Source organism: Microtus oregoni, unplaced genomic scaffold (genome assembly GCF_018167655.1).
Source record: "Microtus oregoni isolate MIOR12 unplaced genomic scaffold, Mior012 000001F_ref0000356, whole genome shotgun sequence".
In the NCBI taxonomy this organism is placed as follows: Eukaryota; Metazoa; Chordata; class Mammalia; order Rodentia; family Cricetidae; genus Microtus; species Microtus oregoni.
In genome coordinates, this window is record NW_024543060.1 from 284,792 (window position 1) to 300,179 (window position 15,388).

Below are 15,388 nucleotides of genomic sequence, written 5' to 3' on the forward strand. Positions count from 1 at the left end.
CAAATAAAAGAAGACTTAAATTTAACAAGCATAATACCTAAAGTTAAACACCCACCCATAAACAATTGAGATGATCCTAAATGATCTCTCTCAGACAGATGGAGAGTAGCATCCTTACCAGTATAAGCATCAATTGACTGTGTCACAAAATAGCTTCTGTGGTTCTTGTTTGACTTTGGGATAATGACACTTGAGAAAAATTCTAGAGTCTGGATGGTGGCACACAACTTTAATCCCAGCACATGGGTGGCAAAGGCAGGTGGATCCCTGTGATTCCCAAGACAGCCAGAACTACCTAACAATGAGATGGTGTCTCACAAACAAAACAACAGATTCAAAATGGAAAAAAAAATCCATGATCCTATACACATTTTTGTTCTTCAGGGAAACTAAGACTCTTGTTCAGCTTTTTAGTTAAAATTGTTCATTTTATGGTACAAACTGCTACCACTGGGACTACATGTATGGCTTTTGTCTTTTGTATCAGGGTATAACCTAACAGAAAGAAAGAGAAGAGGGGCAAAAACTTTTACCTAACAGCTCAAGGGAGTGCAACAGGATTCCTCTCCTCATCCCTGTTGAGGGAAGAAGTTCCTTAGTTTTATCTGTGTTCCCAGCCTTATATGCAGCTTAAAGGATGCTCATGAAAGCAGGTATCATCTCCCCTGAAAAGAATTATTGGAAAGATCCCTCCCTTGGTAGTAATGACCCCGAGCTCTACCTCAGGTGAGAGAGCAGCAGAGAAGAAGCTGTGAGACTGGAGCAGCAAATTCCATGGGCTTCCTTCTGACATAGGATCATTGTACATGCTTACATATGTAAACAATAAACTCACTGAATCCTTCCCTAGACACTTGCAGCTTGCTTTTAGAAATAAACATTTGAGTTGGGCAGTGATGGTACACTCCTTTAATCCCAGCACTTGGTACCAGAGACATGCAGATCTCTGTAATTTCAAGCTTAGCCTTGTCTACAGAATGAATTTCAGGTTAGGCTCAAAGTCAACACACAGGAAAACCCTGTCTCACAAAACCAAAATAAACATAAGAAAACAAAAATGAAATGAAACTTTGATTTATTTTTTTGTCTTGATTAAAGTCAGAGAAACTTAATGTGCTTTCATAGCATTCCTCATGACTCAGGAAGGTCATTTGAACCACCAACTAGTGGACTGGGATTGCGGCTCAGTAGGAAAGCCTATGCTTATTATGCAGGAGGCCTCAGTCAGTTCTCACCACCATAAAAGCCATGAACAGTAAACTTCATAATACAGTGACACAAAGCTGTCTCCATCACAATAATATTGACTCTCTTCATCTTACCTCTTGAGAGAAGAGGGTTTTGTTTTTTTTAACCTTTTTTTTATTGCGAAAAGGAGAAAAAAAAAACAAGTTTCCTCCTCCTCCTAGCCTCCCATTTCTCTCCCCATCCTCCCACCCTTCTCCCCCTCATCCCACCCTTCTCCCCCTCCCCCCACTCCTCTCCAACTCCCTCTCCAGTCCAAAGAGCAGTCAGGGTTCCCTGCCCTGTGGTAAGTCCTAGGTCCTCCCCCTCCGTCCATTTCTAGGAAGGTGAACATCCAAACTGGCTAGGCTCCCACAAAGCCAGCACATTGCGTAGGATCAAAACCCCGTGCCATTGTCCTTGGCTTCTCATCAGCCCTCATTGTTCGCCATGCTCAGAGAGTCCAGTTTTATCCCATGCTTTTTCAGTCACAGTCCAGCTGGCCTTGGTGAGCTCCCAATAGATCAGCTCCACTGTCTCAGTGGGTGGGTGCACCCCTCGTGGTCCCAACTTCTTTGCTCATTTTCTCCCTCCTTCTGCTCCTCATTGGGACCTTGGGAGCTCAGTCCAGTGCTCCAGTGTGGGTCTCTGTCTCTGTCTCCATCCATCACCAGATGAAGGGAGAAGAGGGTTTTGGATTCACTACCTAGTGTGGTTGTCACTGACAACTGAGGTATAAAAGACACTGTGATGTCAGTTACTGAAAGTAAATACTACGTGGTGTTCCTGCCACTGCCACAAAGTCTCTCCAGACTCAATGGAGTAACAGACAATTCTTTGAAATACAGAATGATGTCATTTTCTACACTCTGCTTTTTTCCAATATTTATTCCTGAATCATGCTTTGCAGCATGGAAATGATATTCACCCTTACCATGTTCTATAAGAAAAACTAAAGAGAAAAGTACTGAAGGTAGGGATAATGGGTAGGGTGCTTGCCTAGAATGCTCCCAAAGCCTTGTGCTCAATGTCTAGCTCTTCAGAAAACCAAATCAAAACAAAAAACAAGGAAAGAAGAGAAGAAAGGAAGGAAGGAAGAAAGGAAGGAAGAAAGAAAAAGAAAAGGAAAACATGTCAGGATTGATAAGTCTTCATAAACTCAATACGTTCATTACAGAATGAAGCTTTCACCCCTAAATGGGAGATTTCTAAAGAAAACAATTATACAGTAGGACAAAACTGTTCAAATTGAGAAATTGCACAGACATTAAAGAGGTCAGAAGATTTTAATTATGTCATAAGGTAGGAAATTATTTAATGAAAGTTATTGATTACTGAGGTTGGTTTGTGACATAATTACATTCTAGTGACACCTACCTGTGTACTGTTATGCAGTACAAAATACAAGACTTTTGTCATAAAACTCAAGTAGAATATGTATTTCTAATAATCCTATTTGCTGCAATGTGACTATGGAGGACACGTGTGTAAAGTTGATTTCTCCTTTATTCAAAGGCAGTACAGATATCAGCATTAATATAAAATAAACAATGTTTTGACAATATATTTTTACAGTTGAAAGTTCTTTGAAATAAATTCTTAATTCTGACTTTTCAGAATATTTGAAAACCACAGAACTGCATTTATACTGGATTTCCTTAACTCCTTTTTGGGGATCTAAAATCTTTACTCTTCCTTATTTTCTTTAGGGAAGGTAGGAGCAGTTGGAGTCATTCTTACCTTCGTTGGAGTTGGCACAGGTTTTCATTGATTGTTCTGATTCTACTGCAGCTGCTCCTCCACTGTGACATATGTTTAAAAGTGATCAGCATTTAACTAGTCATATAAAAATACTTAGCATGTTTTCTAAATTCTTTATTTTTGAGTTCCTAATATATCTCTCATTAGATATTTACAAATAATTTTTTGAAACAGGTCTCATTATGCAGTCCAGATTACTTTAAACCCACTATATGCATCATGTTGGTCTTGAAATCAAAGCGATCTGTGTGCCTCCTGTTTTCCAAGTTCTGGGATTAAAGGCATGGGCAACAAGGCCCAGCCTAATAACTCTAAACTAATTCTTCAACAGTTGGTGATGATTAATGACTGCTGTCCTTCCCACCTTCCCTCATAGAGAAGAAACAGAGGAAATTTAGCTCTTGATAAAAACACACACTCTCTTCTCTCTCTCTCTCTCTCTCTTGCACACACACACGAATGATAGCAGTGCTTTTTCCATAGATTTGCTTGAATGCTCCAGTAACCTTGTATTTATATGCTCGTGGTGTCAGTGTTCCTGTTCCACTCATCTGCCTGCTTGTCCCTAAGGCCCCACAGTCCTATCTGTCAGAACTCTTTGGAGGTATTTTGTTGAGTACTATGCTCTCAATGGTCAGTATATGAAAAAGTATTTTTTTTTTTTTGCTTCTAAGCATCCTTCTGCCTGCATTCTTAGAAGCCATGACATTGAGCCTAAGCCTTCAAATTGTTTTAACAGTTCTTTCATGTGTGAATGCTGAAACCACCGCCTGGCTGTTTCTTTGTTCATAAGCCTTTTTGTGTAATCCTGAGTCTTTGTAACTCACGACCAGCTTCCAAACTCAAGAAAAGCAACACTCTTTTGTCAGCTATATTCTTCCCAGGTCACAGCTAAGACTGCTGTACTTCAGGGCCTATTTCCAGGATATTCTGGACCAGCAGCTTTATTTTCCTAGTTTCTGCTTTGGCTGTCATCACAGTCTTGGAACTTGTCATGGGGACTTTTCACCTGTGGTGTGAAGCTAGTCCAAAATAGCACCGCTGCTGAAGTGATCTGCAGAAAACTAAGAAAACCTTCAACCTTGACCACTATTTCCAATGTCTTTTTAGCAGATAATGATCCCCAGTCTTACTAGATCAACAACCTAAACTTACTTTTTCATCTTCATATTTGATATGCATTCCTGTTCACATCTGTGTATGCATTTGTGTCTGTTGATCCTAGTGCATGTTTTTTAGGTCAGAGGACATCCTTGACTGGCAGTCCTTGCCTCCTAACTTAGTTTTGAGGCAGAGTTTCTTGTTGTTAACAGCTGTACAAAGCAAGACTATCTAAAGTATAACTTTCCAGACAGTCTCCTCTCTCCATCTCCCATGTCCCTCAAGGTTCCCTGAGATTAAGATGCACACAGCACATGAGGCCCTTTCTGTGTTCTGAGGAGCTGAACTCTGAAATCTTGGGTTTGTGTGATAAGTACTTTATTCCTGAGACATGATCCTAGTCGTGAATTCCTAAAACTGTGCTATTCCATGTCAAAGTAACAAGCATACTTTATTTGCTTCAAAAGTACCAGCTTTACAAATTTCTGTCTATCTTGTATTGAAGGAAGAATAAATGACCTCAAATGGTTCTTCTTAGAGGGAAACACAGACCCTCTAACTGGATTAGAGGTTTAATTGAAAGTGCTCTGCACTCAGAAGCCTTAGTTCCATAATTAATAACAATACACTTATAGCCACCTCTTTAATTTAGACACAAAGTCTTCTTTTAAAAATTGAGTGTTTTAGAGCCAGATAGATGGCTCAGTGGGTATACATATTGTCACAGTAGCCAAGAATTCAACAAAAAGTCAGACACTGTGTAATATATCTATAATCCCAGCACTTTTATAGTACAAAGGAAGTGGAGGTAGTAAGATACCAAAGAGGCTTCCCAACCTGCTTACCTGGAGTAAGTGGCCAAGTGCCAAATAAAAATAGAAAAAAAAATGCCTCAAATAAGATGGAAGACATAGCCATCACACAGTGTTGTACTGTGTCTTGGTTGGGAATATCAGTGCATGCATGTCCTCTGACACAAAAACAAGTACATGAAGATGAGGGATGCTAAACCATGTTTAGAATATATGGTATGTCCAAAGTGTATTTTCAATAAAAACATACACAACACACAGGCTTTACTTTTTAATTCATCTGACTTTAAACTTGCATGTATGAACAAAAAAGGTAATCATTTAATTTTTAATGCTGAAATCATCTTAAATACCAAGTTCCATTTTAGAGCTGCTATTTCTGTGATAAAACACCATGACCAATATGAACTTGGGGACCAAAGGATTCATTTGGCTTATATGTCTGCACCATAGTCCATCATTAAAGGAAGATAGGGCAGGAACTCAAACAGGGAAGGAAGCTGGAGGCAGGAGCTTACAGAGGCCATGGAAGAGAGCTGCTTACTGGCTTGCTCATTCTGCTTTCTTATAGAACTCAGGGCCATGAGCCCTGGAACAGCACCTCCCATGATGTGTTGGGCCCTTATCCATCAATCACTAATTAAGAAAATGCCTTACAACCAGATCTATGGAGGCATTTTCTCAATGGAGTCTTAGTTCTTTGTACTCATTTTGGACAAGTGTCCCTATCCAGATTAGCTGTTTCAGGAGTTTGGGTGTACAGATTCACATCTGACTAACACAGTGTCAAGATAGTTCAGACAGGACAGGGGAAAATAGTAGCATCTGGTAATATCATCTAATTGATGGATACCCTAAACTATTTGCTTACTCAAATTCACTTAAAGCAAAGTGAGTGATCAAAGAGACAACATGATTTGAAAAAAAATATTTAAATTGAACATATATAAGAAGCAAATATATAAGGAACAGGCTAAAAATAATAAAATTATACATTTCAGTGTTGATAATAAACTTGACACTTTTCAAAGTAAACAACATTAATGTGAAATTGCCTTAACAAGTAGAAAATTGCCAATCAAATCAGATTAGAAATGATCACGTGTTTTTGAATGGGAAGCTGAGCCCTGGTACACACTGTTCCTTTTTTTTTATGTTGGAACAGTCTCTTTTCCAGCTCACACTCCCTGTGAGCTAGTCTTTCTCAATATATGCTTATGAGTTGAAGCCATCTTCCCTCTACCATTTTAGTGTTCATTACTTAAGCAATGAGACCCTCAAGAACAGCACTAAGATTGTAAAAAAGAAATGGTACCTATTTGGTGTAAGCTCCGAAGGTGCATCTGCACCGTTTTCAATTAAAAACTCTGCCATTTTAAGTTGATTTTCAAACAAAGCGAGTTTATAGGGTGTCAAACCATACTGTAAAGGAAAAATTTCATTTTATAAATTGACATGCTTTTCAAATGAAAAATGTATCACAGATTTTGAAAACAAAATGAGTCACAAAAGGATAGATTTTCCTTCAGCCCTTGCTGCAGATTCACACACACAGGGCTTCCCTTTCCTATGAAACATCTTTCCCTGTCCAACAATGCCCGTGAACACCACATATAGTCAGTAGCAGCCAGACCCTGCAACTCTGGTCTTCCAGCCTTATAAGGACAGGTTTGGAACTGTTTAGCCAATTGGCTAAACTTGACTGGGGAACGTCCTGGATTCAGGCTTAGGTCATTAATTACAATGGAGTTGCTCCTTGTCTAAGATAGAGTCCCATTTTGGCCCCTTTGTTATTTACATGTAACATCTGAAAACGTTAAGTGAAAATGTCTTCTCAGCATGTTTTCTTCAATGATCAAATTTCCACATTTACCTGTGTGCCTGTGACCTTCCCACTCTAGCCTCATCTCTGAGGGACAAGTCACATCAGTAACTTCTTAATTGCAACAGATTTCTGTTTTTTTCTACAGACATTTATCTTAAAATTATTTTTTTCTATTGTTTGTGTGTATGTGAAGTATGTGTGGGCCCAAGTCCTTTACTTGTTGAATTTTAAAGGAAAGCCCAAATCTGAAACAAAATGTGCTGTGCTGAGTTCCTTTAAGTTACCTACAAAACTATGAAAAACAGATTTGGAAAAAATGCTTTACTCTGAACAGATTCAGTGAGACTGCTTGAGCTTCAGAATATGGAAAGAGATCTGAGTGTCATTGCTAGAAGTACATTGTGAATGAAGTTGAATGATTCTTACCTCTGTTTTGGCTTTAATATCTACATTATACTCCAGCAGTTTGCTGACAACTGGTATGTTCCCTCTGCAAATGGCGTGGTGGAGGGCAGCATCGCCATTGGCATCTACAATGTGGGGATCAGCCCCGTGCATGAGGAGAATAGAGATGCATTCTACATTGTCCCGCTGGGCGGCCTGTGAGTATTGGATAAAGAAAGAGACACTGAAATCAAGAACTTTAATAAGCATTCCAACAATTCCATTGACTAGTTACCCTTGGATCAGACCAATTGTTTAGGTCATGCATATTATCCCTCTCAAGTAACCAGACTTTCCTAAATTCATAACCTCCCCACCAAAGTTTTCCAAGTGGTAGAGTTTCAGAGGTGTGCCACCACACCTAGATATTAAAGCATTTCACTAGCACCGTTTAGCTATTTTTGTAGTGGGGGAGGTTGCTTGTTCATTTGCTTGTTTTGATAACTTGACACAGGTTGAAGACACCTGGAAAAAAAGAATCTCACTTGAAGAACTGGCTCCACCAGACTGGACTCTGAGAAGCATGTATAGCATTTTCTTGATTGAGGTTGATCTGGGAGGGCACAGCTTCCTAGGGGTGGTGGCATGACTGGGAAGGTTATTCTGAGTAGTATAAGATATCTGAGCAAGCCTTGGAAAAAGCCACGGGAAAGCATCATTCCCCCATGACCTCTGCTTCATTTCCTGCCTCAGGTCCTGATTGAACTCCTGACCTGGTTTCCCTTCATGACTGACTGTGATGTGGAACTGTAAGCCAATAAACCTTTCCTTTCCTGAGATGGTTTTGGCCAGTGTTTCATCACAGCAACAAAAACCAAACAAGGATAATTTCTAATCCATTTTGTACCAAAAGTGTTTCGCGATAGTTACCTTTATTAGGGGAGTGCAGCCTTCATCATCCTTCATATTAATATCGGTACAGTCGTTGGATAATAGCAATGTTACTACATTAGGATGATTATGGGCAGAGGCGTAGTGCAGTGAACTCCTACAAATTGAGAGGACATTTTAGGAAATTACAGATTATTATGTAAAGGCACACTCAAGTAGACACCAATGTGCATTTCCTTCTGATGTAAAAGAAGAAACTAAAATTTTCTTATTTACTTATTTCTCTACTCAGGTGTTCATTTTCTGTGCTAGGCATATAGCGCATGGCTGTCCCATTCAAGGCGAGTGCTCTATCACAAGCTTCACCCTTCCTCAGAGCAGCCTCTCTGGATAACAGGAGAATGCCCAGTAGATTGAACTCAGATTGGATTTGAATCCTACTCTAATCACTGAGTGTTACTAGTTAGAACATAGACCTCCTATGAGCTCCACAAATCAATCTCTCCATCTGTAGAATGGGGATTCAACACTGCAGCTCTCTTACACAGTGCTGCTGTGAGGCTTCAACTCACATCTTCAAGAGCACGTACAAATGCTTCCAGCACCTGACAGCTCAGTGTTGCTGGATACAATTACAATTTGTTCCTAATGGTAACAAACACAATATTTCAATGAAGAGAAATAGCAGAATTATACCTACTGCAGATGTGAAAGATTTTACTCAAGTATCTTTACAATATTTTAAAACTATATTCCCTAAGCTGGCCTTGATTTGGTAATCCTCCCAGTAGGTAGGAATGCAGGCAGTTCCACTGCACCCACCTTACTCTTTATTTCACACTTTAGAATCGCTGATGTCTGCCACTTATAATTCATGATATTTTATGACTATAATTGGCAATGTTTTTTACTTTGCTACCATACAAAATAAAAGGTCACCATGCAGTCCATTGTGCCTGACATCCAATGAAATATGACACAATCCACAGGCCCATGACACTTCTAAAGGTCACATGTATCTATGTAAATTTCTGCTCTTAAGACTATGAAATGTAAACTATTTAGAATAGCAATAACAACAAACAAAAATCTAAAATTTCAGTCATCAATACTTAAACTTTTTTTTCATTTCTCTTTGCCCAGAATTAATGTTTCTATATTTGCTGCCAACAGGGACACAGCATAGTCCTCAGTCAATAGACAAAATGTCCATGTTAATATAGACACCAGGTGGTAGCAAATGGCTTTGCCTTATACCTCCATGAATTAGCACCAAAACTGAGCAAATCTATCCAGAAGGAGATAACCCATGGTATCATAGCTCCCTTGCTTTGATTTTCAAAAAGTTTAAAGACAAAAATTACTAGGGATTCAATTGAGCATCATTCATTGTTTTCAATATTTAAATTTATAGAATGTCAGGAAAGCTGACTGAACAGAGAAATGTAATATCTTATGAATGAGAGGGTCTTGAGAGCTAGTAGATTTGTATGCTGTACAGTAGATATCTAAGTTATGTGCAGGGAATAAGTGGATTGGCAGAATGGATAAATACAGCTGGAAAATTCAGTGTTTCTAAAGAATACACATATTAAGCAAAAATACTTTGAAACAATAATTTACTGTTCTATTATTTGTATGAAGCTCTAATTTGGAAGACTGAATAACTATAGACTAAATAACCTCACAACTACAGACATGATCAAGAAGCATGTGAGCTATGGAGAATCTACTGTTGAGGGTCATTGTTTCCTGCCTATAATCTAGTGAGAAACAGGAAACAAGGACTAGGAAAGAGGGCTGCAGTGATTGTTACAACTCAGTTGGAAAATCACTCACCCTGCAAGCCTGAGACCCCAACTTCAGAATCCCCAGCACCTTGAGAAACTGGTGCTGGAGATGTGGATACAGGAGGATCCCCAAATCTATTTTGCCAGCAAGTCTAGGTCAATCAGTATACTCCAAGACCATCAGTCAAACACAGCAGGGATTTGGGTGAGAGAATCTGTCTAAAAAGCTGAGGTGGATGTTCTGGGGCTGGAACGCGGCCCCCACAGCTCCGTTCACAGTGCCAGCCTTGCCATTGCTGGTGGATATCTGGTTGGGATTTGGTTTGTAAGTTGGGATATATACTTGTTTCAGTTTGCTCTCGGCTTCGGCTGCTTTTAGGCGTTTCTGCTGCACGTATCTGTCAGTAGTTTTCCACATGTAGTAATATTCAATGATGCTCGTCAAGGACTTCCACGGGAGAAAGTCCTGACGGATGTCATTGAAGTCTTTGCCATACTTCTCCAGAGCCTCTTCGAACAAGCTGGCTTCGGAGGCCGACCACTCCTCCATCTCACCTCTGCACAGGACTGGTCCTCCAAGTGGCACAAGGACACTGATGGCACTGCTCAGGTCATAGCTGTGCCTGTACAGTGTATCCATGGCATAGAACAAGGTGATGTCTCGGGACGCTGCAGCCGCACTCATATGCAAGCTGGGCTGCCTCACGGAGCTGCTGCAATCCAGGGCGCGGGCAAACGTCCCAACAGCACGGGCTACAACTAAAAACTGGTCAATCTGTCGATCCGTAAGTGGACTATTGGGATCCCAAACTTTAACTTCCAATTTTGATTGTTCCCTCTCATCTGAGTCTCCTTCTGGTAGCATGTCTGGAATGTCGGCCTGGTACTTTGGTCCCACTCTGATTTCCCCTTTGTCAGCTAATAATGTTTTCACTGAAGGGTCATACACCAAGGAGTAAAAGAAGGTATCCTCTTTATCAAGGTACGACAACACCGACTCTGTCTCATTCAGCAGGGCAACACTGCATCCAGCCCCAGAACACCCTCCTCGGGCGAGCCTGTGAGAGCTGCTTTGCCACACAGTCTCACCAGTGATACTCCTGGGGCCCGCCTAATATGCAGTGTAGACTGTGTGCGACCTGTTGGCTGTACTGGAAAAAGTATGGAGGTCTGAAAATGCCCACCCAGTCAGAAGAACAGAAGTCTCCCAGCCCTACTGCAGAGGACCCACGTGTGAGAAGCCACCTGTCCCGGCAGGCCATGCAGGGCATGCCGGTCCGGAACACTGGGAGCCCCAAGTCTGCAGTGAAGACCCGCCAAGCTTTCTTCCTTCATACTACATATTTCACAAAAATTACTCGTCAGGTCTGCAAAAACACCCTGCGGCTGTGGCAGGCAGCGAGACGGCCGTTTGTTGCTATTAATTATGCTGCCATTAGGGCAGAATGTAAGACGCTTTTCAATTCTTAGCCTTACCGTTCCGCTCCTCTCACCATCCTCTCTCTCCCTCGCTCTCTTTTTGTTTGTTTGTTTGCAATAAACATAAGTTCTTGTGTAAAAAAAAAAAAAAGCTGAGGTGGAGAAACCACAGGGTGGTTCATTAGGTGAGGGCTCCTACTGGCAGAGCCAGTGGCCTATGTTCAATCCCCAGAATCCACAACGTGGCAGAACACAGCTGTCGATAGTTCTCTTCTGACCTTCAGACACTTGCTTGGCATGTGTGAGGCACAGGTGCATACACACATATGATTTTTTTTAATGAGATGAAAAGAAATTTTCAAAGAGAATGTCAACCGTTAGCCTTCTAGTATTTACCAAAACACACACAACATGTATATAAGGGGCCGGGGGACAGAGTTATAGTTCAAGTTGAAAATTTCCTTATGAAATCCCTCAGCAAGCATAAAACAGACATAAGATTTCTTGTTAATTCTTTGGGTTTTTTTGGCTTTGAGTTGGCTTTTTATGTGAAAATTTATCTTATGATACAATTTTCTGTGTTGCATATAACATAGCATTAAAACATATACATTAAAGGGCTGGAGAGATGGCTTGGCATTTACAAGCTCTAGTTTTTCCTGCAGAGGACCTGGGTTTGATTCCTAGTACCCACACAGCAGATCACAACTGTCCATGACCCCAGTTCCAGGAGATCCAACACCCTCTTCCTATGCTTGTGTGGTACACTGAAAATACATGCAGCCAAAACACTCAAACCTAAAACATTATAAGTGTACACATAAAAAGATGTATGTGGTTTCCTTAGCTAAATTCCTTTAAAGCCCTCAGTAAAGTGCTCTAAAAGAGACAATGTAAAGGGATTTGTAAACTAACTGAAGTTCTTTGTTTTGCTTCTCTTAAAGAAAGCCTCGGAGCTGCCCTTCCAAGGTGTGCAGGTTTCAGGTGCCTAGGAGCTTAAAGCAGGTACAAACCCAGAGGTCTCCATGAAAGAAGAGCCTTAAGCATGACATCTGCCCTCCCACAGGCTGCAGATCTGGAAGATATGTTTCTCCCTAGTAGACCCTGACTGTCCCCAACAGTTTCTGCCCCTCCTGCCCCTCGCCCCTCCTCAGGCCCCATTACCTGCTCCTTCTGTCGCACTCGTTAACACGGTGTTCCCTGGCATTGATCAATCTCTCGACTAATTTGACATCACCCACACTGGCCGCCCTTTGTAATCGGCCCACGGGATCGTACCCAATTAGGTACAAAGGAAATCGCTGCTGTCTTCTACCCAAGCACCCACGACCCAGGCATGCGGGCCACAGGTGGGTATACCAGGGAGACCGCTGAGGGGCCCGAATGGTTAGGGCATCATACTCCATATCTTCCTGCATGTTAAGGCTCTACAGGCCCTCCTGGCCCTCCCGACAACCCTGCCCCCCCTCCCAGCCCTCCTTGCCCTCCCGGCCCTCCTGGCCCTCCTGGCCCTCCAGGGCCTACTGCCCCTCCCTTCCTTCCCCTTTAACCACCCCCACCCTCCCAAACCCAGTAGTAAACGTTCAAAATCTGGTTAAAATTCCCCACTGAACCAAATAAGCGTCCTGCTTGGGCAGATCCTTAGTTCAGTGTGAGCTGAATTCTGATTCACCCTTAGCAACACAGTTCTAGGGGCATAGTGATGCGCTATGAGCTCACAATGGTACTCAGCAGCTGTGCACCGAGGTTGTGTTCTGTGTGTGCCCATGTCAGACTTCAGCGTCAAAAGCATACAGTGCTCAGTACATGTAGACAAATATTGTATGTTTTCTCTTTTAAGGATTTTATGATTCTGATATGGGAACTTCAATCTGAATACCCACAGAGGTATGGAACCTAGTAAGGGACCAGGAGGAAGGAGAGGAAAGGAAAGAAAAAAGTCTATAGTGTTATTTAGCTATTAAGGAAAACTAGAATTGGATGGTTTAATGAAAGGGGGATGGGGCAGAAAGGTAAAGAAAGGAAAATGGAGAGGGACAACCAATACTAAAGGTCCTTTGAAAAACTATATGGACACTGACTATCCTAGAATCTTCCTTTACATATGTGAAAGGAACCCACAGGGAGACAAAAAAACAACAGGGGAGAGAAGACTTCAACTAGATATCTTGTGCCACCAAATTAAACCTCCAGTGCCAGGAACAGGTTACAGCCTGTTGAGTCATTCACCAAAGGGACCCATGGAAACCACCAAATAGCACAGGCTATTGCCAAGGCTCTTGGTTGCTCACACAAGCTGATGTTAAGGTCTTGTTTCTGGAGGGAACACTTCTATCACTGAATATGGAGACGTTGAGCTGGTGTCTAACTACATTATTCACCTACTAACCACAGTTCACTGTACTGGAAGGTACTCTACATGCCCCTGGAGGAGAAAAGTAGTCCTCATTACCTCTCAGCACAAACCCTTCAACCTACAACCACACCCAAATGGAAGGAAGCTCACAGATATTTATATCTAGGGGATCCAACACCCTCTTGTCTCTTTGCAGGCACCAGACATGCACACAGTGAACATACATATATGCAGACAAAACATAGACATGAAATGTGATCTGTAGATATTGAGAAGTAATACATTTATGTAGTAAGTTTACTCTTTTAAAGTATATAACCCAGTAGGTATTTTTTTACTATGTTCTTACAATAACGCAACCATTATTCTATTTACTTTTAAAATAATTTGTCATTTGGGAAAAATCACTTTATTCATTAGCAGTTACTCTTCATTTCTCCAGACCCCCACCACCTATTAGTTACCAATCTAACTTTCTGTTTCAAGTGTCTCATTCTGGGTATTAAAGAGAAATCAAATCATCTAATAAAGAAGTGTCCCATTCTTCAGTCCTTTGGCTACTTTCAAATGAACTTAATATTTGTGATATTTATTCATGTTATAGGATGTATCCTTTCTCTACCCCTTTCCATGACTAGAAACTAGACCACTGTATTAACACACCACCCTTTGTTTACCTACTCATCAAGCAGTAGGTAATTGGGGTATCTCCTTTTTTTCTATATATAAACGCTCAGTTGCTAGTAGTTGCACCAGCAGTAATGTAGCAGCTTCCTGTTCTCTGGTATGTTTACACTCTCACATATGTCCCAGCACCTGTGCATGCTAGACAAGTGCCTTCCCTGTGACTTATATCCTCAGCATGCAACATATACTTTTCAATTCTTAGACCATATTTTGCTGTCCAGCTTCAAACTCATATATGATAGACACCACACACACACACACACACACACACACACACACACTCCTCTACCAAGTGCTGGGATTGCAGAGCTGTGAAACCAGGACTGACTTATATTTTGTATTTTCACCATTTTAATGATATCAAGTATCATCTCATTGAAATTTGATTTGCAACACTTGACGGCTGATGGTGTTGAACATCTTCCAGTGTGCCAGTGGGACATTTGGAAATCTTTCCAGGTCCCATGGCATGTGGGTGAGGTTCAACCCACGGCTGGTAAGGGACAGACAAATATGCCATGTAGATGAAGAATGGGTGCAAAGTTTTATTAAAAGGGGCGGTGTAGTGGTGTGGAAGGGATGGGAGGAAAAGACAGAGAGAAAGAGAAACCGAGAGAGAGGGAGGAGGGAGACGGAAAAGAGGCTGAGACCTGCTTTCCTCAGTGGGGGAAAAAGAGAAGAAGAGAGAGAGGGAAGGGAGGGAGGGAGGAAGCGAGGGAGAGCACTAGAGAGACTGAGAGTGAACGGAGGGTCTCTTAAAGGGACAGGATACCATTTGCTATACAGCCAGGCAGATGGTGTGAGGTGCTGTGTGAGGGTGTGCCTGAATACTAACAAAATTTCTCTTCAGATCCATTTATTGCCCTCTGTTTCACTGGGCTGTCATTCTAGTGTTAAGTTATAAGAAATCTTAAATTCTGAAGAAAATTCCCTATAGGCCTATATATGGTTATATACAACACATGAGAATAAATCAAAGAACAGGGAATATATAATGATTTCTTCTGGACCCATGTATGAGGCAAGCTCACACTACCCCCAAGCTCATGTACAGCCCTACGTTTTCCTTACTAGCTAGCATTTTACAAGCATTTGCTTATTTAGGGAGGGAGAGAAATATAAAAAAAACACTTCTGTT

The 15,388-nt window shown here is 41.3% G+C and overlaps 2 protein-coding genes across 2 annotated transcripts; both read right to left on the reverse strand.

The window, feature by feature from the left end:
* Positions 1-1,997: 1,997 nt before the first annotated feature.
* Positions 1,998-12,625, reverse strand: LOC121458099 (ankyrin repeat domain-containing protein 7-like). The gene is made up of 6 exons (XM_041667227.1): positions 12,372-12,625; positions 8,038-8,155; positions 7,150-7,323; positions 6,214-6,320; positions 2,965-3,026; positions 1,998-2,164 (listed from the first exon to the last, which is right to left on the reverse strand). The coding sequence occupies exons 1-6, from the start codon at positions 12,623-12,625 to the stop codon at positions 1,998-2,000; spliced, it is 882 nt and encodes a 293-aa protein (XP_041523161.1).
* Positions 9,973-11,059, reverse strand: LOC121456135 (metastasis-associated protein MTA3-like). The gene is made up of 2 exons (XM_041663990.1): positions 11,006-11,059; positions 9,973-10,899 (listed from the first exon to the last, which is right to left on the reverse strand). The coding sequence occupies exons 1-2, from the start codon at positions 11,057-11,059 to the stop codon at positions 9,973-9,975; spliced, it is 981 nt and encodes a 326-aa protein (XP_041519924.1).
* Positions 12,626-15,388: the final 2,763 nt, after the last annotated feature.

What these genes read in the sequence shown, in the direction of transcription:
- LOC121456135 (XM_041663990.1), bottom strand. Translation starts at nt 11,059, where the DNA reads ATGCCCTGCATGGCCTGCCGGGACAGGTGGCTTCTCACACGTGGGTCC. An exon ending in TCACACGTGGGTCCTCTGCA is followed by an intron (nt 10,900 to 11,005) that starts GTAGGGCTGGGA and finishes ACTGCATATTAG; the next exon opens with GCGGGCCCCAGGAGTATCAC.
- LOC121458099 (XM_041667227.1), bottom strand. Translation starts at nt 12,625, where the DNA reads ATGCAGGAAGATATGGAGTATGATGCCCTAACCATTCGGGCCCCTCAG. An exon ending in ATATTAAAGCCAAAACAGAG is followed by an intron (nt 6,321 to 7,149) that starts GTAAGAATCATT and finishes TTTCCTTTACAG; the next exon opens with TATGGTTTGACACCCTATAA. An exon ending in CTGTGCCAACTCCAACGAAG is followed by an intron (nt 2,165 to 2,964) that starts GTAAGAATGACT and finishes TTTTTCTTATAG; the next exon opens with AACATGGTAAGGGTGAATAT.